The sequence below is a fragment of the Vicugna pacos genome, chromosome 17 (genome assembly GCF_048564905.1).
Source record: "Vicugna pacos chromosome 17, VicPac4, whole genome shotgun sequence".
Taxonomy (NCBI): Eukaryota; Metazoa; Chordata; class Mammalia; order Artiodactyla; family Camelidae; genus Vicugna; species Vicugna pacos.
The window spans coordinates 37,084,320-37,104,751 of record NC_133003.1 but is presented as its reverse complement, the minus strand read 5'-3'; the positions used below and the strand labels follow the sequence as shown (position 1 = coordinate 37,104,751).

The following is a 20,432-nucleotide window of genomic DNA, read 5'->3' as shown; positions in this document are numbered from 1 at the left end:
CGTGACTACTTCTATAAAACATCCTTGGATACAAAGCCAGTTTTAAAAGGGCTGCGATAAATAAAATGTCTTAAGTATCTGTCATATTCTACATTTCTGAGCCTGAATTCTGATGGGACAAAGGACTCGAAACGTGTTTAAAAGCTTACTGTATATTAGTACTTGAAGTTCTAGAAAACCCTATGCATTTGCTTACTCAGCAAAGTACTGATAGATAAGTCAGGAATTTCAAAAAGCATTAATAGTCCTCAAAGAAGACTTTAATCTTAGATGTGCGAAAAGAAAAGATGATTCAGGTTCATATTTACCACCTCAAAACACAGGTTTTGTCAAGTGACAAGTGAAGTCACTCACATTATGCTTTTCTATTCATCCACTCCCAGCCTAAAAATCTTAGTTGAAAATTTTACCTTGTTTTTAAAATGAAATCATTTATAGCATTTCCATGCTAGATTTTCTATTATAATCCTTCCAGAATTGACCCTGAGCCATTAGTAATTATAATGAGTATATATTTTTAATGTGCCTTGTCACTTTCTCCAATTTATTGCGGTTAGTCTGCAGAATTCACCACGTAGAAAATGAGTCTAAAATATGTATAAACCCTTGTCAGGTTTAAAAAAAGGATCCCATTAGAATTCAATTTTATTCTGGCTGGAAATTAATAAAGTAAGAACGTTTTATCAAACAGTATTTGAAACACAAGCCGAGTGTTTCGGGCTGCACAGAACATCCTTATTGTTTATAAGGTTGTCACTGAGTTTCTCAGACATTTAATAGAGACGTACAGTAAATAAAGTCTCACCCCTCAAAAAAAACTTTGATAAATTTTATTCTTCATATGTGGGGAAGGGTACATGTTCTAGACCATGTGATGTCACTGTGCTAGAGATGAACGCTGCAGGTTGGCTGAGAAATGAAAATGCAAGAAAAACCAGGAGCAGCACAGGCATTGCTTCTAATTCCAGGACACAGAGTCTCTTCAGTAAGTACTGTTCCAACTGTCTTCATAATTCAGTGCTAGGGAAGCCTAAATATTTTCTATTCATCTATGAAATCACTCAATTGGCAAGCAAGACATTTTGTATAATCTATTCCTAAATACATGGGAAGTCAAAGGAAGAAAATAACAGAAAATACAAACTCATGCTACCTGAATTCTAATGTCTGTCTATAAAAACACATAGTTGTGCCAAGTGCTATTTAAAATTTGTATGAACTGCAGAAGCCGGTGATCATTCCCATTTTCATTCCCATTTTTAAAAGTCTTTATGCTTGGTCATCTAAAGATGCTTTTCAGATTTTAAAAGATCAGCTGTGACTGCCTTCCTTGTGCCCACTAGGGAATTAATAAAAACGCACATTCATTTGCTTCTTTCTAAATGTTCCAGTTAAAAAACTAAACAGTGAAAAAAAAAAGGGGGGGGAGCAACATTATCTTGGACACCTTTTATCATTAGAACAACAAAATCTGTGCAATAGAAACAGAACTCAACTTTTATTTTGGTTTTTTGTCTATTTTTTTAAACAAGACTATCAAGAAAAATACATGTCACAAAAGCTGTAACCTCCTGAAAGATACTTAGTTCGCAACAAATGCCTGCTAGTGAACACACAAACACACATTACTAGCATTTCAAAAATTTACAAAAAGTTGACAAAACCGTCTCCTCAACAGCTATCTTTGTACCTGTAAACAAAATATAAACAACTGGTTTATTCAACTTCCACTGCACATCAAACAGGAGCAAAGTGATAGAGATCATCTTTGAATTTAAAAGAATCATGATAAAAACTAAGCTAATTTATGCCCTACATATTATAATGCTAGGGAATATTTTTGGAGGAAGATGCTGGGGGGATTAAAACAGGCTAATGCATGACATCACGTACTTGAAGAGTCTTTTCCTTTCCTCATCTTGCCTGGATACTTTACAGTTATTTTGTTTTCCTACAAGATAACCGTATTGTTGCCATCCAGTCCGTGATTCATTGATTTTTTTTTTTTTTACTCCCCTTAAGAAATAGGTCTGATCCTTTTCCTATCAAGCTTTCATATACACACTTGAAACTTCAGACATAACAGGAGGGCGGTTTCTTTTGGTTTCTGAGGGCTTCCTGCTGTAACATCAGAGATGTTGGCAGCGTGGCCCCCACCTGCATGCTGCCCCAGAGAGTCGGATGTGGTGCGTGCACCTCCTGTTTCAAAAAACACAAACGGAAAGTAGGTCTGGACAAGGGCAAACTGCAACTCGATTTCTGTTGCCTTCCCATCACTGGGTCAGCTCTAAATTTACTCCTTCACTTTACTGATGTAGTCGGTGAATTTGCTGATGTTTTCCTCCTGCTGTTCTAGGGCATCCAGGACGATGCCCATGGGCGTCCTCTTCAGACCGATTCCCTCCATTTTATTCTCCAGTTTGTTCTTGAGGTTCCGGAGTCTCAGCGACGCGTGGATAAACATCACTACAGGGAAGTCAAACAGGGTTAGCAACTGAGCAGCGGTTCTCTCCCTCCCTCCTCACTTTTAGTAAAAGCTGCCTCCGTTAGCTACAGTCCAGGCTGGTCCTCTAATCGATCCAAGTCCCCGCCTGGCTCCTCGGACTTTGTACAAAGCCCTTTGTCAAGTCATGAAGTTTTCTTCCTGTGTGAGGGAAAGGGGTGGATTCTGCAGGAAGGACCATAACCTGGCAGCCACACCCTTTCCTTCCCATATTGACATCCTTACCTTCCGGATGCTACTTAAATGCCCTGAAATTCAAAGCGTATTAACGTGATTCCAACCTACGTAAAAATCGACTTAACATTTAAATTTTCCAGAAAAGAACCCCTGCACAGGTCAGGGATTAACTGTATTTTGTTCCCTGCAGAAGGCATGCAGGTGAAGTCCCCGTAGAAGTGCCTCCTACGGAGCAGTTCTCCAGAGTGTTGGACAGAAATTTCTAGATGGTCCTTGTGCAACCTGGTGTTCCCCCAAATTTGCCTGATCATTAAGAATTACTTGAGTTTGTTTATGGTAAAGAATCGGATTCCCCGGCCCCTCTCCAGGACCTGCTGAATCAGAACCTTAAATGGAAGGGCCTGAGAGTCTGCAGTTTAGATAGACACCCTGAGTGATCTACACCAGCGATCTGCACGCTTCTGTGTACACGCAAGTCACCTGGAGAGCCTGTTAAATGAGCAAATTTCCAGTGTCCACCAACCAAAATTTAGACTGCTGAGACTGAGGTGGGGCTCCAGAATGTTATATTTCAGTAATCACTGTGGATGATTCTGATGTAGGGGATTTCTGGACCCTCATTTGTGAGAAGCACTGATGTGCATTCTGTCTGGAGGCTCCCAGTCTAGAGTGGTCATTAAAAACATCTAACGGGCTTTCTAAAAATACAGGTTCTCTGGGCACTACACTCGACCCACAGAATCAAGAGATCCCCAAAGGCTGCGGCTGGGACATTTACATTTTTAAAAATCATCCTGGATGATTCTCACATTCAGCAAAGTTTGGGAATTACTGATCTTGTCTAATTTCCTTATTTTATAGATGCGTGAACTACAGCCCTTACAGGATAACTGGTCCAAATCACATGGCTGCTTTCCAGCAGGGCTAGGAATACAAACCTGGACCCTTGGCTCTCCACCTATGATACATTTCCTTACCCTGGCCTGTGTTTTTATAAGCTCTGTGTTTAAGCAGCATCATTGAAATACTATGTCTCTAGCACATAAGGAGAACCTGAGGAGTGTCTCAAAAGAGTCTGAATTTGCTGATTCAAATATTTTATGCAATAAGGTATGGGATTTATACATAAATATTCTGGGCTTAACCCAACAAAACCCTAAACAGGCAACTGATTTTATTTAATGGAATAAATGCACACGTGAAAATGCTATTAAAAGTTAAGGGGATGTTCCTGTCATGTAATACACTGTAATTTTAATCAGATTTCTGCTGATGAGACCGGGATTTTATCTGTTCTCTGTTTCAGGCTTCACGTGTTCGGGAATCTCAGTAAGCAATGCGTGTCAAGTATAGAGAATGTCCTAGTTCTCATCACCAGAACTGAAGTCCTTGGTCTCTATATTCTGGGCCAACTCTTCCTATAGACTTAAGGGAACTTCCAACACTAATTATGATCTTCTAGGTAAGTAGAGAGTAAACAGCTTATTTCCAGATGAAATACATTCATGTCTGCGGCGGGACAGTATGACCAGCACTTAAGAGTTGAGAACCCACTCTGATAACGGACACACATGGGGTCCAGTGCAGGTTTTGTCACCTTCCTGCTTTATGACTTGGGGTCCTTATTTGTTTTGTTTACTGTTATGTCCCCAGGAGAGTGGCACAGAGGAGGCGCCCAAGACATATGCGTGCAATTAATAGGCCATTAGGCCTTGATCTGCTGTTTCAGAAAATTCTGATACTTCAGGTCTGATTTTGCAGACCTGCCAACACACCTCAGAAACAGGTTAGGTAATTCTCACCGAACGATCGATCCGATGCTTTATATGATAGAAGGAAAGGAAGACTCAGGGTCACTTACACAGCAAAGGAAAAGTGATGCCAAACACAAAGACCATGACTCCCCCAAACATGGATATGAGGAAGTAGCTGGCCAGCATGACCACCATGACGAACGCCGTGGGGTACTGCTTCTTCATCCGGCGCAGGATGTCCTTATTGTGGGCTGCCCACACGAAGCCCGTGAACACCAGCACCACCACGATGCCTCCAAGGATCATGTTGAAGGGGCTCAGGAACCTGGGATACGAAAAAAGAGGGCGCCTAGGTCAGGAGGAGGAAAATGAGGCAGAGGAGGAGGGGTGGCAACAAAGAACTTACTAAGCCCTTTATCTGAACCGTCTCATTTAATCCTCATAACTTGATGAGGCAGATGCTATTCACTCACTTCTCAAAGGCACAAACTTAAGCACTCAGAGGTTAGAAAATGGTGGAGCGAAGTATTCACATCAGGGCAAGTGTGACTCCCACCAGACTCACCAGTCCGTCCTGTAAAGTCCATCATTTTAAAAGGCTAGAGCCCCTCTTCTGGATGGGCTGTGTTTAGCTTTTATACATCCTGGGCTCTAAGACACATTAGATTGTATTTTCTGAGCTCTAAGGGCTTATTTAAATCCTCCTAGAAGCTGCCATGAGAGATGAATGTAGAGTCCCAGTCACTCAGTGGGCTTCATGGGCCAGATCCAGTCTCCAGGCACATCTGTTGTTTGACTGTACAGTAATTTAAAAAACAAGGGGGAGTGTTTATCTCAAGTGGTAGAGTGCATGCATGAAGTCCTGGGTTCAATCCCAGTACCTCCTCTAAAAATGAATTAAACAAACAAACCAACCAACCTAATTACCCCCCCAAAATTAAAAAATAAATAAAATTAAAAAAAATTTTTTACTTGAATCCCAGTGTGTTTAAAAAAATTCATCAAACTTGGGATTCTTTGCTTCACCTGGAAATAAGAAAATTTAACACAATTAGGCGCACTCTGCTATGTCAGCCGCTGGCTGGAGTGCCTTCTCATTCAGATAGAATAATGCTCTCCCCTTGGCCTGGGCCCCCACCACCATCTTCAGCATCTCTGACACAGAGGCCCCAGTGAGCTACCGTTAATAATTATTTTTATTTTTCTAACAGCTGCTCTGCCATGCTCTCTTACATAATTTGCCCAGCCCATGGAGGCATTTGAGTTTATGACTCTTGGCATAGGGAGGCCATTAGAATTCTTTAAAAGGCCCAGAGTATCATTAGGAGATGGGTTTATCAACTGAGATTTCCAAGCACAGAACCTCCGGTTTCATTGTTACTGGAGCCAGAGGTGACACTACTGTTGATAAGGGGGCAAACACATTATGAGGAGGAAACTGAGATCAAGTGTTTCATAAGTGAGGGTGACTGGGCACTGCAGTCCTGCCCGTCCCCACCCCCAAACCCCCGTGTGTGCTAAATCCTTAAGGCGTTTGTGGTCAGCAGCTATGATGAATTACTAATGTTTTGCCCTCATAGAGGCTAATGAGCATTTTCCTTGGGAAGGACAAAGAGGGTCAGTGTTTTTTCAGCACATTCTGAATATCAACATGATTGATTTGGAAGATGGGATAATGAAAGGTGATGCCAAGAAATTCCTTTCTCTGAAACAGAACAGGTGAAGGATTCATACTCATGCTGGGATTCACATTTAGGATAACTAAGATGCATTTAAAAAATCCTTGCAAATTTTAGCTCTGATCCTGCCTCCTGAAACAAAAGCTATTTTAAATCGTTTCAAATAGGAGTGAAAGTATTGCATATCTCAATGGGTGAAATCAGGGACATAAGTAATGTCAAACTCCTTTGAAAAAGTTTAAAAATTTCTACTAAAATGCGTGGAATTAAACAGTGGTAAAAGTAGTAGCACATAACCTATAATTAAACCTGAAAATAATAAGTTGCTTATTTCATTCAAAACTCTTGCCAATACCTATACCCTGCAGGGCAAAACTCTCCTCTTCAGAATAGTTTAAGGAAATGAATAAAAATGCAAAGACTGTATCGTAACAGTATTCTCATGAGTGATACTTATGATTAAAAACTTGTAGAAACGTCGTATATGGCCAGCAATTTACTACATGGTGACATATACAACTATTTTCAAAAAGTCAAAGTAGGGGGAAGGGCACAGCTCTCTGGTAGAGCATGTGCTTAGCATGCATGAGGTCCTGGGTTCAATCCCCAGTACCTACACTAAAGTAAATAAATAAACCTAATTACCTCCCCCCCAAAAAACAAAACAAAACAAAAATTAAAAAGCCAACGTATACTAAATAATTTGGGAAGACATTAACAATCTATTGACTGAGTAAAGCAACTATAATAATTCCTAAGTAGATTCATCATCTATGTTATATAACTCAGAAGTAGAAATTTTTACAATTAGCAAATGACTTTGTAATCAGAAATAAAATGAACATATACAAAATGAAATATAAAGGCAACTTCTCCCCAGCCCCACAGCCCAGGCTTGGGACAGGCCAACTGCAACAGTCCAGTCTTTCCTTGCATCGTCTCTCCAGTAACATTAATGCAATTTCTTTTATTTCTTTTTATTATTTTTTTGTTGAAGTATAGTCAGTTACAATGTGTAAGTTTCTGATGTACAGTATAACGTCCCAGTCATACATATACACATGCATATATTCGTTTTCATATTCTTTTTCATTAAAGGTTATTAGAAGAGCATTTGTGCAATTTCAGTTCATACGCCACAGCCAAGCTGCTCCTTCTCCCACCAGACCCTTGGTTTCCTGCCCATTCTCCAGATCCTCTTGTGACCAGTCTACACCACCCTCCCTCACCAAGCTTTCCCAACACCCAGCTCACCTGCTAGCCTGTCTGTCTTCCTCCTCCCTCAGTTCTTTTATTGTCTAGGTCTACTTAGTCTCTTGTTTCTTTTTTTTTTTTTCTTCTTTTCGTTTTTACAGTTTCATCTGGGTTACACCCTGTCTCCAGATTTAACCCCAGAATTGGTTTGGGAAAGATAAAAATTTCCATATAGGCCTGGGGAAGGGAAGGGTTGGACAGGGCCAAAAACAAAATCCTCTTTAGCAGGTGGTGGGAGGCTGAGTGGAGAGGCTGAGAATCTCTCACAGATTAATGCATTTCATTTCTAGCACCAAAAAGATTCTGAGAGAAATTATGCCAAAAGACTAGGGAAGTTCTGCTGGTAGTAGGATCATGAGTGGTTTATTCCCATTTGCTTATTTCTATTTTCCTATTTTTTTTCAATAGCCGTGTATTACTTGAAAATAAAAAACTGATATATAAAGATAAACAAAAGAAATTGGGGAACGTTGTGCGAAAGAAACTAACCCTTTCACATAGCGTTGATGTTGACAAAAGTAACAATAACTCGAAGAAGTAACGCAGAGGGTTCAAGTTTAGGGAGACTCCTAAAGCTGCAATAGGAGATGGTTAGTTGGCCGCAAAGTGTCAAAGGTCTCTGACTTAGTGCTTCCTAGAATACCTATTAAAATAATCATTCACGAGGTGGAGCGTATAATAAAATGCGAGCCAGGCTTCTTCTCTTTTCCTCAGGACAAGCTGAAGTAGACATCTAGGCTGAATGTCTATATAAAGTCCAGGACAAAGAACAATGAAAACTTCAGGCCTGACTCAAGCTAATTCCAAATTTGCTTTTCACCTGTTCCTGTTGCTCATGTTCAAGGGAAAAGAACAGAGCAAAGAGCCTGTGAGAACTGGTTTTCGCTTACAACACGCCCAGCCGCAGTCTATAATTAGAAAGTAACCAAAGTTCCAAGCTGGAAAAAATATGAACAAAGTTACCCGGAGCAGAAATGGTTTTCTTCCTCCCTCTGCTTAAGGGCGATTCCATTCTAAGAAAGGGTAAAATGCACACCAGTCCAATGCCCCGTCCCCTGCCTGCCCTTGGAGCAAAATTAAACACACAGACCATCCTCCAGGGGTTAATTTCATTTTCCAGGGAGGGCAGGAGTTGGGGAACCAGTTCTTGTTTGAGATGAGTAAAGCTTTTACTCAACAGTTGGGTTCTCAGTCAGGTCAGTTGCAACGAAGCCCAAGGGCCACGAGGACCAAACTGTCACAAATAAGCCACCCCCCCCCCCCCCGCCTTCACATGGACAGCTGGCCTTGGGCCTGATGGATGCCATCTCATTTTTCGTAGTCGGTGAATGAGACAAAGGGAAGCAGGATGGTAGAGGGAAGGGAGAAGGAAAGAGGAGAGAGGGAAGGAGGGGGAGAAGGAAGAGGAAGGAGAGCGAGAGAGAGATTTTCAGTCTTTGATAGAAGGAGGACCTAGCTTTACAAATCAAAAACATTATGTTTTTTTCCTCTTGGGAGTCAAAAAATACATACCTACATACGTATGTATCCTATCTAATTAATAAGTAGAAGGATAGAGAAATATTTTAAAATTCTAGTGGCATCACTGACAGCTGGAAAGAGGCTTGGAATTCTATCACAGAATCCTGCGGCAGAGTCTTCAAAGATGAATTGGTCCAGTCCCATTACCCAGATGAATAAACTGAGGCCCAGAGAAGTGAAGAAACATATTCAAAAGGAGCCAGAGGAGAAAAAAAAATGGTGCCAGCAGATGTAATTGACAGCAGTTCACAATATAACCCATTCTGTGTGGTGAACCAGTTTTAGGGATTCCCTGCCTCAACCATTAGAGAACCCTTCTCTTCCAGTTCGGGTCAGCAACTCAGGATCATTCTGGGAAATCCCTTAGCATTTCCATTTCTCCCTAAAGGACGGTGGCTATGAGTGGGTGTGGGCATGGCCTAAAGCTGCCCACGTGACTCAGCTAGTTACAGCTATGGTTTCAGCACAAATCGCTAAAAGGAAAAAAAATCTTGGCCAACTGCAGATTTTAGAGCTAAGATGGATCTTGAAAATACACCTCATTCTATATAAGCAAGGGAAAGAATGGAGAAGTTAATCAATTTGTCACAAGGCCACCAACTGCAGCATTGGTGATAAAAGTTTACCAAAACAGAGATCCCCAGATCAACTCAAGTGCTCACTTGGTAACGCCCAGCACACTGTAATGCTGGGCACGCTGTAATGCCAGCAAGAACCAAAGAGGCAGTGGAACATTTCCTGAGCAGTGGAAGCAGCTTTGCACTGAGTTCCAAGTTTCTAACCCCAAAAGCTCTTTTTGCAGGTTGGTTCCTGAGGAAGTCTGATTCACCAAGAAAGGGAGGGAACGGTTTACTCATAACAGACTTCTCTAAGTTGGTGATGTTTTTCTGTGGTCCTTAAACCACCAGAGTGATCACTGCAAACATGACTCCACCCATCCATCTTCCTGCTTCTCATTACTTAGACTAAGGACAGAATTCTTTACTCATTCTACAAGCCCCTCCTCCCCCAGGGTCTAGCCCTCCTCCTGCCTCTGCAGCCAGGGCCACTGCATATAGTTGTGTACTTTGTACTGGGGACAAGGGGACTGGAAATCCAGGCCACACTTCACCTGCCAAGCCTGCAATTTGGCTTAAGCTGCATCTGCCAGGAGGAAGGGACATTTTAATCACCAGTATGTGGGATCCCTGAGGGCGACAGCATCTCTGCCTGCCAGCTTTCTCATACCACCTCCTCCTGATTCTGCACAGCATCCCCTGGCGTTTCTCAGTGTCTCTAGAACTCAGCCTGCCCCCAGCCATCACAGACCAGTGCACAAGCCTTTCTCTCTGCCTGACTCACACCTGCCTCCTTCAAGTCTCAGCGTAATCAGCTTTTTCTCAGTCTCTCTGACCATGTCACAGCTCCATCTGCCTCTTCTTCAGAGCCATCACCCCAGTGGCAGTTTGACATCTATTGGAATGACTTTTGGATGATTGTCTCTGTTTCCTACTAGAGATTAAGCTCTATGAGGACAGGGACCGCGACATTTTCTCCGCAGCACTTGGCACGGCGCCTGGCACAGTGTAGGAATTCAGTAACATTTGTTGAAAGAAAGAAAAAAAGGTAAGTAAATTTCTGGCACATTTTCATGTTACTTCAAGTAAGCTCAGCGACTTTCTGTGGCCACGAAATAAGTGCCGTGAAATTGATCTTGAACAAATCACTTTATTCTCATTGTCCACTAAATATTACTGGAGAAATAGTCCCTGGCTTGGCAACTTCACAGAGCTGTGATGAAAGGAATGAATGAAAAATCAAAAGTAGGGAAAACCGATGCACATATAAGAGATGATCGGATGAGATCAAAGGGCACTTGGACTTGCTGGAAGGAGGACTCTGGAAGTTTTGTCACTAGTGCTGGCCCGGGGTGGTGGTGGGGTGGGGGGAGGGAGATTGGCTGGGACAGAGGGGGACACCTGCTCCTGCAGGCCTGTCTATATGGGCCCCTCCTGCTCTGATTCCTCAGATAACCCAAGAGTCTTCAGTGGTGGTTTCGGTTTCCCAACACGGCTTCCTTCCTGACAAGAACTATTTCTGACTGTAAAGTATAAACGTACCTGTGCAAATCACTTCCGAGTAAACGTGATCAGTGTCTCCTGGGGCTAAAGATCAAAGGCAGTTAAGGTGGGGCAGGGGCCTGTCTCTTGTCACAGGAAGGTCAGAGTAACTTAACCTTGAGCTTTTCCTAACCAATTAAATCAGGAACGCTCATAGTATTTACTGCACGCTCGCTGGGAACTGAGTATCGTACTGGACTCAGTGTATTGGCTCCATTAAACTGAACACATCCAAATGGTCCACTGTCTTGGCAGCACTTGGCATGTTAAAAAGTATCCATTGTATAAGATATATTTGATGAACCTCCATGCTTTCTTTTGTATTTATCAAGCTAATTGTTTCATTTTTAATAAACAACAGGTTGGACCAGGGTGAGAAGCCATACGTCTCACACCTCCCAGAGCCACAGAGCTCCAAACAGTCACTTTACAAGGACTGGTTAAATTACAATACATCCTTTTAAGCCTTTTGATTAGGGCAAATTTCTAAAATACACAAAGGTAGAGAGGATGGTGTACTGGACCCCCACGCAGACTCACCACTGCCTTCAACAATTAGGAGCGCTTGGTTACTCTCACAGTAACGCTTTTAGAACTCAAGTGGGAAGATACTTGTTTACAAGCGGTTCTTTCTGAACGCTTTTGGTAGAGTTAATTAAATTGTCACATGGTAAGTTCTTACAGTGCTGTGGAGAGAGGACGGGTTTGGACAAATGCTAATGAGCCTCCCGACAAGCAGTTCCTGTCTATTTACCTCCCACCAACACCCGATGTCTGCATCCCCTTTTGTTTCCTGGAGACAAGGAGGACTTCCCAGATGGGATACAAAGCAGTTTAGTAGAGGTAGGAACCAAAGCCCCAGTTTTCCACTTCAGATGGGCTTTCTGCCTTCCAGGTACCTCCATTTGCGAATGCTCCCTGGTAGAGAAGGCCAGGAAATCCTATTTATGGGAAATGCCTGCAGAATGGAGAGGCAGCCCGCCAGTTTTGCTTAAGATCTTGGGCACGAAAGGGTTCCCTGGAACAAGAAGCCAAGCTCATTACACGAGACAGGGGAGAGTGTTGTAAGTAAGTATTCTGAAACTCTGAAGCTGAGTGATTAATTTGTCCAAAAGGAAAACAAGAAATTTCCAATAGGCTGCTCCGTCTGATATTAAGTGGGCAGGTCCTGCTCATCTTTTAGAATTGCGTTTCCTGTACAGAGCTCTCAGCCTCTAATAAGCTGATTGAAAGCTTTTGCCCTCCAAGAAAAGGGCAAGAAGGAGTCCAAAATATGCTTATTTATTTGCACATTTACCCAGAATCACTGTAAATCCTTACATAGAGAAAGGGGGTAGAAACTACACCAGGCTGGCAGTGGCCGGAAACATTAAACAAATAAAAGCATGTGGGGAGAAGCCGAGAAGAACAAGGTTACATACATTGTGTCAGAAGATGATGTGAAAAAAAGATAATTCTTATTAGATGAAGAATTTTGAGCTTAACATTTTATTGAATGTGGATGGACCTCTTAAAGTTCCATACTCAGAAGCAGCACATAACCCACCAGGGAAGGTCATGCACCAGCACACCACGTGGCGCACTGCCTCAAGAGCAAATGAAAGTGCAAGGGAGGGCAAGGAGGGGTGAACTCCGGAAGTACTTGGGGAGGCTGCATGAACTTGGACTCCGGCTGGTGTCCTCAGAGCATCGACAGTATCTGGCATACAGCAGGTGCTCAGTAAATATTTGCCCAACTGAGTAGATGGCATCTGAGCTGTATTTGAGGATGGTTAAATTTAATAGCTCTCTCTACACAGTTAATGCCTCCCTCATTTTCAACACCTTAGAGTTTTGGAATTTGGAATCATAACGTACAGGGGAGCTCAGGTAAGTCAGGTTGAAAACGATGTGTACTGATACAGGTGTGTATTTCTGGACACTTGCTATGCTTGTAAAAAAATTATGCATCGTCTTCTTGCCTCTCTAGACTCTAAATATGATGAAGGCAGGAATCACAGCTGTCTTACTGTGTCTCCCAGCCCAGCGCCTGAGAACTGGTAAGTGCTTCATACCCTTTGTGAACAAATGAAGCGACAGAAATAAGAGTACCAGTGTGGAGTTGCTGTTGAAGCTGATTAATCTCAAAAACATTTCCACTGGGTTTCAGCATAAACAGACTGCAATTACTTCCATCTGCAGCTGTTTTAATACATTCTCATCCAGAGCACCCGAGGGCTTCCTGATTCTTTTCTTCCTCTACCAACTGGAAACTTGGTTTTTCTTCCTTGTAGCATTGGTTGTTGTTGTTTTGGGGGGGGGTTCAGTTGTTTTCGGGGGGGAGGTAATTAGGTTTATTTATTTATTTTTGATGGAGGCATTGGGGATTAGAACCCAGCGCTTCTGAGGTCACATCAGAAAATATGAGTTGTGATGGCAGGGAGGAATTTGTGAGAGACAAGCATAAGAATACAAATGTTGTCAGTCGGGTATTCTGTTGCATTTGGTTAATTAGGAGCTTTAGAATATTTGCTATGAATTAATGGACAGAGTGTGTCACTTCATATCAATAAAACAAGCTACTGTTAGGGGCTTTGGTTCCAGTTAGCCATGGGACCTCAGGCCTTTACATTTGTGAAAACTGGGGAGTTTGATGGGATTAGTACATCTCAGCTTCAACTTGGGGGTGTGTATCAGAATCATTTGAGAGTGAAGGTGAAAAAAAATACAAATGCCTGGACCCAGCCATGTAGACTCCCCAAAGGTAACATCTGGGCATACAGGTCAATTTATTTAAATTTTCTTAGTGTTTGTTTCCTTTGAACCAGATCCAATCAAGGCTTCTTAAATTTCAATGTGCCTGTGTCTCATCTAGGGGTTGTGTTAAAATGCAGACTCTGATCCAATAGGTCTGAGATGGAGTCGGAGATCCTGCACTTTGAACAAGCTCCCAGGGTAAAGGATGCTACAGTTCTGTGGTCCACACTTTGGACAGATTTGTCCACCTCAAATCTTTTGGGATTCTCTTAAGCACACGGAAATTCCTGCCCACAACTAGAATGTTATCACATGCTTGGGACTTAAACTGCAAGTGCAATTAGGTGTTGCCGTTTCTTTTCACTTTGAAAATAGAGTCAGAAACATCTACTGCTGTATGTGATGTAAAAAGAATCTCTAGTGCGCAGATGTCTCATATCAAGGATGGAGAGGATAAGTGACGTCCTCTTCTATCTCAGACACTGTTCCCTTCTCGATTTAAAGGACGCAAAGTCATGTTCAGCCAGACACACATTCCTCAGCTTGTTATTCATGCTTTTTTAAGTCCTTCAGTCTCTTCTAAAGTGATGCCTGATTTCAAAAGGACACTCATGTCTTCAAGGAAGCAAAGGTTTATAAGAAACACAAGTTGCAATTATGACAAAATTACTAAATATAACCATCGTCTAATGCTTCTGCTTAAGAGAATACACAAATTGTGAGAATTTTAAATATGCCTGCAACCTAGGATTTAATACAATAATAAAATAGCAGCTAACATTTGAGTGTTATCATTTGCAAGGCCTTAGTATGTTTCATATTACTGAAGTCATTTAATTCCTCTTCTATAGCAGTGGGACTCCTGAGCCAGTGAACTAAGCCAATAAAAGCGAAGGCCAGAAGTCTATCAAAAAATAAAAAGACTAAGTCTGTGGAACCAGTTGAGTCTTCCAGACAGAGTGAAAAAAGAATGATAGCATATCAAATTTAATTTTAAAAAATTGCACATCAAATTAAGGATAACGATCAAAGCTGTGTAAAGTTTCAAGTCCACTCCATTCTTGTGTTTGAAAAGTCAGGAGCCAGGAGTTAACGTCAAACTACTTTGCTCTGTCATTGCCAAGAACTCTGTTCTTGTAACTTGTTGTAAAGCAATGTGCATTTCGTAAGGATGACATTGAGGGATCATCGTGATCTTCTTGGCAAAAGAGCAGTGGTTCTCAACCGGGGGTGATTTTGATCCCCAGGGGATATCTGGTAATGTCTGGGGACATTTTTAACTGTCACAACTGAAGAGGGGTGCGCTACCGGCGTTCCATGAGTAGGGAGCAGAGATGGTGCTCCACAGCCTGCAACACACAGGACAGCCCCCTACAACAAAGAATTCCACGGCCCGAGATGCCAACAGCATCCAGTTGGAAAAACTTTGCAAAAGGGTATTTCACCAAATTTGCAAGGGTAATGTGAGGTGGCCAAGTGTTTGAATTACAAACCTTTTAAAAGTGAATTTTTACACCATAGTCGTCCTAACCAATATGTGGCAAGCACTGTCAGCAACGACCCACTTAGGATCACTCACTCCAGGGGCATGTTACTGCTATGTGCTGGCATGCTGCTATGTGTACTTCAAAATAATTCATTTGGTTAAATGGGCTTAAAGTTGCTCCCGTGATCATGTTGAAACCTTCCGTTCATTTATTGACTCTCTGCACTGACCAGCTAAGCATATGCTATGTAGTAGGCCTCAGGGATACACAGAATAAAAATAACGCTGACCACAACACCAAGAAAATGGGGGGAAAGTCACAAAAAAAACTGACTGACTCTGGCCTCAAGGAGTCTATCGGTCAGAGTGGAGACGAGTGAACAGACAACTTAAAAGCCTGTTGGGTAAGCACCGGGCAGGATAACAAGCACAGCTGTGGGGAGTGGGGGGCAAGGGAGGATGCTCCTCAGAGAGAAGGTACCAAAGCTCAGTCTCGTAGGAGAAGCAGCAGCAGGTGAGTAGGTTGGGGACTGGTGTCTGTGTGGCTGGAGCTGCTGGGACAAAGATGCTGTCTATGTTTCTCAGTAAGTCTATGATAACACTAATGATAAAAATAATAGTGGAAACTCCAAAATAAATTTTGTGAAGCAAAAAGTAGGAGCCGGATACTTCTAAGAAACTGGCCCATATTAACTCAGATAAGCCTCACAAAAGCCCTACCCTGCGGGTACTGGAACTAGTCTGATTTTACAGATGGGGAAGCTGCCCCACAGCGTGGTTCTAGTGACCTGCCTGAGGTCACACGCCTAGTGACTGGTGGTTGGGATTCAAAATTGAATTAACCAAGTTCTGGTGCCTAAACTCTTAACCACTACCTTATACTAATGAAGAGCCATAAGATACGGTGACTGTCCCCAGCAAGGGCTATTAACTAAGAGACTTAGAGTTAATCTAAGGGGCAGAGTAGAGCTACTCAGTGGAAGTCATAACCTGGGGAACCATGATTTTGGGATGAAGAACAAACTTCTAACCGTGGATTACCAGCCCTGCCTGATCAGACCCTCGCACACAGATCTCTCTCTCCTAATCCCCCTTAATCTCCATCTCGGCCTAGGCTGCCCTTTTGGGTGTTCTGGAGCTAGGTGATACCCACCTGGTCCTCCCCTTCCCTGCCTGCAGTCTTCAAGGGCAAGCGCTCTCTATCCTCACCTAAGGAGGTGCATTCATAGTTGAGGCTGGAGCCGCTCCAACAATACCCTGGTGGGCCCCTTCTGTCCAGCAGCGGGCGGCAGGCCCCCATTGAGGAAGACCCTTCAAACACAGTCCTTCCCCGGGAAACACCCTGGCCATATTTTCACACACACTCTGCCAAGGTATCATGAGAAACTATCAGATGCCAGTAGAGGACCCAGACGAACAGCCTCCAGCACTGTTCCGACGACACTCCCATCTATTGACATCACCAAAAGAGGAGAGTTCTCTTTAGAATGAGAAACATTCCAGAATCATCTCAGCTCTCTGACCCTGAATATACCTGGTTTCTTCCAGCTTTAAGATACTGTAATTCTAAACCTCATGATTCATAGGGAGATGGCATAGTAGTTAAGAGCACAAGCCTGGGTCTGTGACTTTGAGAAGCTCATTTAACCTCTCTGAGCCTCCAGTTTAATAATAATGATAACATTAATAATAATAATAATAATAATAATAATAATACTACAATAATCTTAGTATCTCATCTCATTGGGTTGTATGAGGGAATGCAGGTAAATTCCTTAGCAAAGCATCTGGCACACAGAGCACTGAATAAATGTTAGTTTTTTTATTATGACTGGATTATAAAGAAAGAAAAGAGCAATTCGTGGAAAGAACTACAGGCTGCATTTGTCAACGTACAGAAAACAGTTGAAGATCCTATGCCAGATTTTACTGGGGTACAAAGGAAATCTAACACTTGCCACACAATTTTCAAAACAACTTAACTAGTCTGAACCTTTTTTTAAGTTTTGTAAAATAAGATTCATTAAAAATGAAATGGCTACCTTTCACTTTTACCTTCAAAAATTTCACCACCAGTCAACGTCTGTTTGCAGAGGGAAATGGGGAAACTGCCTGAGTTAGTGGGCTAGGACACTAATGAGGCAGCTATATTTAGTCAGGGACTGCCCACCCCCCCTCGCTTCCACAGGGGAGAATGAATTCCATCAAGGCAGCATGGCTGCCCGAGCTTGCGCCTGATCTGGGCACTACATCTCTTTGAAAAGCAACTTTTTTTTTTCTGTATATTGGATGGATCTGTGTCAAATCTCATCCCACATCTAAGTTTTGTAGGGTACCTAAAAAAAAAAAAATCCCATAGCTAGATCACCAGATAAGATGCCTTTTGCTGACTTCTTTACAAAGCAAAAGCAAAAGCAAAAGCAAAAACAACAGATGCAATCCTATTTACCACTGATTTCATTTTAAAGAAACTTTTTATTGATCAGAGGAAAATAAGCCGTAAGCAGAAAGCTAGGGGAAGGTTCAGAAGGCAGCCGCTTCGGGCCTGTCCTACTCCAACTAACGTTAACTTGGCTGCCGTACAATTCAGAGCCCATGCCCTCCACACACCAAGCCATTCTGAGTTTGAAATCCCTTAAGCAACACATCAGGAGAATCTGTGTAATTGTCTACCAAATCCCACAAGCAAGAGTCGACTTCTGCGTTGGGGCAACGACCCTGAACCACACCCAGCAACTGTGAACTCTCTCTTTCCTCTATTCTGGGTATTTGGTCCCATAGCTTCTCAACAACTGTCATGTGCCCTTGGGCCAGGGTTCATGTCTGATTGATCTTGGTGTGCCCAAACTTGGCAAGGGAAGTGACTCAGTAAGCCAAAGAACAGCAAACCAACCTCAGAGACCACCCTATCTGCCCTTTCCTACACCTTCCAAGTGTAGATTTTTCGTTTCTCCCAGGCCAGCTTGCTTTTCCCCTCTGTGTCTGCTTTCAAATAGAAATGTCGGGCACTTCTTTAAAAGCAAGTGAGTTCCTTTTTAGAGTCTGAGGGTGGCTTTTTCTTTAAAGGTCTTGCGATCAGCATGATCTAGTGTATCACCACGCTGTCTCACAAAAGATAGCAAAGCATTTCTTAAAGGGTGAACTACAAGAAAAATTGGTTTCCAGCAGAGCAGATGTGTGTGCATGTGTGAAATCCTATATAACACAGGACACTTAATTTTAAGATGAGGTGTGAAGATAAAGTCACCACGCCGGACAACTCTTGGAAGAAAAAGCCAAACGGACACCGTTTCTAGATCAGGGCGGACTTCACTCCCCCACTGGGAGATGCGCCACCAGGCTACACCCACCCTTTGGCTCCCAAGCTCAGCTTTCCTGTACAATGTGGCAAATACTAGGAGGAGAAACCTATAAAGCGTGTCGCCTCTCTGATGTCCTTTTTTCACTAACACCCCAGAAGACAGAGTCCTGATCCACACCCTGTCGCCCCAAGCCTTCCAGGGCGGCGTCCGCCCCAGCCAGCCCCTGGATAAGGTTACACGACTTTCCTGTTTCTTCTTATTTTTAAAAGACTGAGACAAATATCACCCTTAGCAAGAGTCTAATCCGAACACGGGGGAGGGGGGAGTCATTTTTTTCTTGCCCGACGTTGGCAACATTTCCTCGCCCCCGAGGGCTCCGCCAACATGCCTCATTCCGAGGCTTAGGAAGGAAAAGGGGACCCCCAGATTGCTGCGGCCTCGCCCTGCGAACAAGTTTCCACTGGTTTGGCCGCTTGCAGTTACGAGGGCAGGCGCTGGGCGTGGAAGATGCGTTTCCGCATCCTCGGATCTTGCACCCAGAGCCCCCTCCGTGCTGACCCCGATCGGTACCCGGGGTGGCGGGGACCCTACTTACCCCACAACGGAAATCATCATGGCAGCCACCACCAGGTAGTTGGTCTGATAATAGAGCAGGTTGCTCACCACGCGATTGTTCCATTTGGAAATGTCCCTGAAGTCCGGCCGGGCAAAGCGGTCAGAGCCCGGGAAGAAATCGTCCCAGGCGCGGAGCGGAGCGATGGTCACGTCCATGTCTCGCTTCCCAGCTTCTTGTTCTTTGCTTCTGGAATCTGGCGGCGGCGGCCGCGGCAACCGATCAGCTGAGCTGGGTGAAAGATGACAGCCGCTCTGGCTCGGTCGGCTCTGCGGTTGGCGGGCAGCGAAGCAAAGGAAGTTGGAAGCGGGCGGGCCCTTTTTCTGTTCTTTACTTTTTGATTGGTTCTAAGTGGTTGGTTACGGGATAACTGGGGCCCCACGACAGAGCCAGGGACAGTGTGTGAAACCGAGATGAAAGAAAGAAAGAAAGAAACCAGCGGAAATCCCCTGTCTGAAGCGAGGTGGCAATGCCTTCGCTGGCGGTCTGAATATAAACAGCCTCCTTTAAAATACCCCTTTTGAGTATCTAACCTAGGAATGTGTTCTGGGCCTTAGGGATAATTTTTGCAGCTCTTCAGATACCAATCTAAGTGAAATGGTGTGGAATGCAACCTAGTGTTACTGGTGGATGAGGTGGTTTTGAAAATTAAGTATTTACTAACCTTTGCACATCTGAAAGGAATTCGCATGTTTGTTTCACCATGAGTCACTAGGAGTGAAATCAGTTTGGCAAAATAGGAAAGAAAGACATTTAGAACGGAAGGGCTGCTTTGTTCTTTCATTTCTTTTATTTGTTCTCTATCCCTATTCTCTGGGGGCAAATTTATCCAACTACTGTGCCATTCTGATTAAGTGGGCACTCTGGTCAGTTCAGTCCTGAGCTGGGCACGTTGTTTACATTTGAAAGCAACCAATAATCTACTGATTGTTCTGCACTCAGTATTTTCTGGGCGGAAACATGGATTCCACTACAAAAAAAAGCTTTCTTAGTTTTATCCTAATATCTGCAGTCAACTCTAAGGGAGCACAGTATTTTAATAGATGATGTGATAGCTTTGCATCCCAGCCCAAGGAACTGCCAAGAGATGTATTAGTTGTAAATTTCCTTTTAGGGGTTCCAAAGAGTCATCCTATATTCTGTTAAGGGGTTGGTTTATAGAGTAAAGCTCCGTTTATCAAAATGCATGAGAATAAAGTATTTTGGTTAATAGTGTGGTTAACTGTGTGGTATGCAGAATTCTAAGGTGTTTGTGTCTAAGATAACAAAGCCTCTAAACCTGCAAGCGGTGCTATTTTTAAAAAACTA

General features: G+C 43.1%; 1 protein-coding gene across 1 annotated transcript; it reads right to left on the bottom strand.

Moving 5' to 3' along the window:
- Positions 1-815: 815 nt before the first annotated feature.
- On the bottom strand, positions 816-19,396 carry ARL6IP5 (ARF like GTPase 6 interacting protein 5). The gene is made up of 3 exons (XM_006196479.4): positions 19,107-19,396; positions 4,542-4,759; positions 816-2,466 (listed from the first exon to the last, which is right to left on the bottom strand). Exons 1-3 carry the CDS (start codon positions 19,280-19,282, stop codon positions 2,294-2,296), a joined length of 567 nt encoding a protein of 188 aa, XP_006196541.1. The 5' UTR covers positions 19,283-19,396; the 3' UTR covers positions 816-2,293.
- Between the last annotated feature and the right edge of the window lie 1,036 nt (positions 19,397-20,432).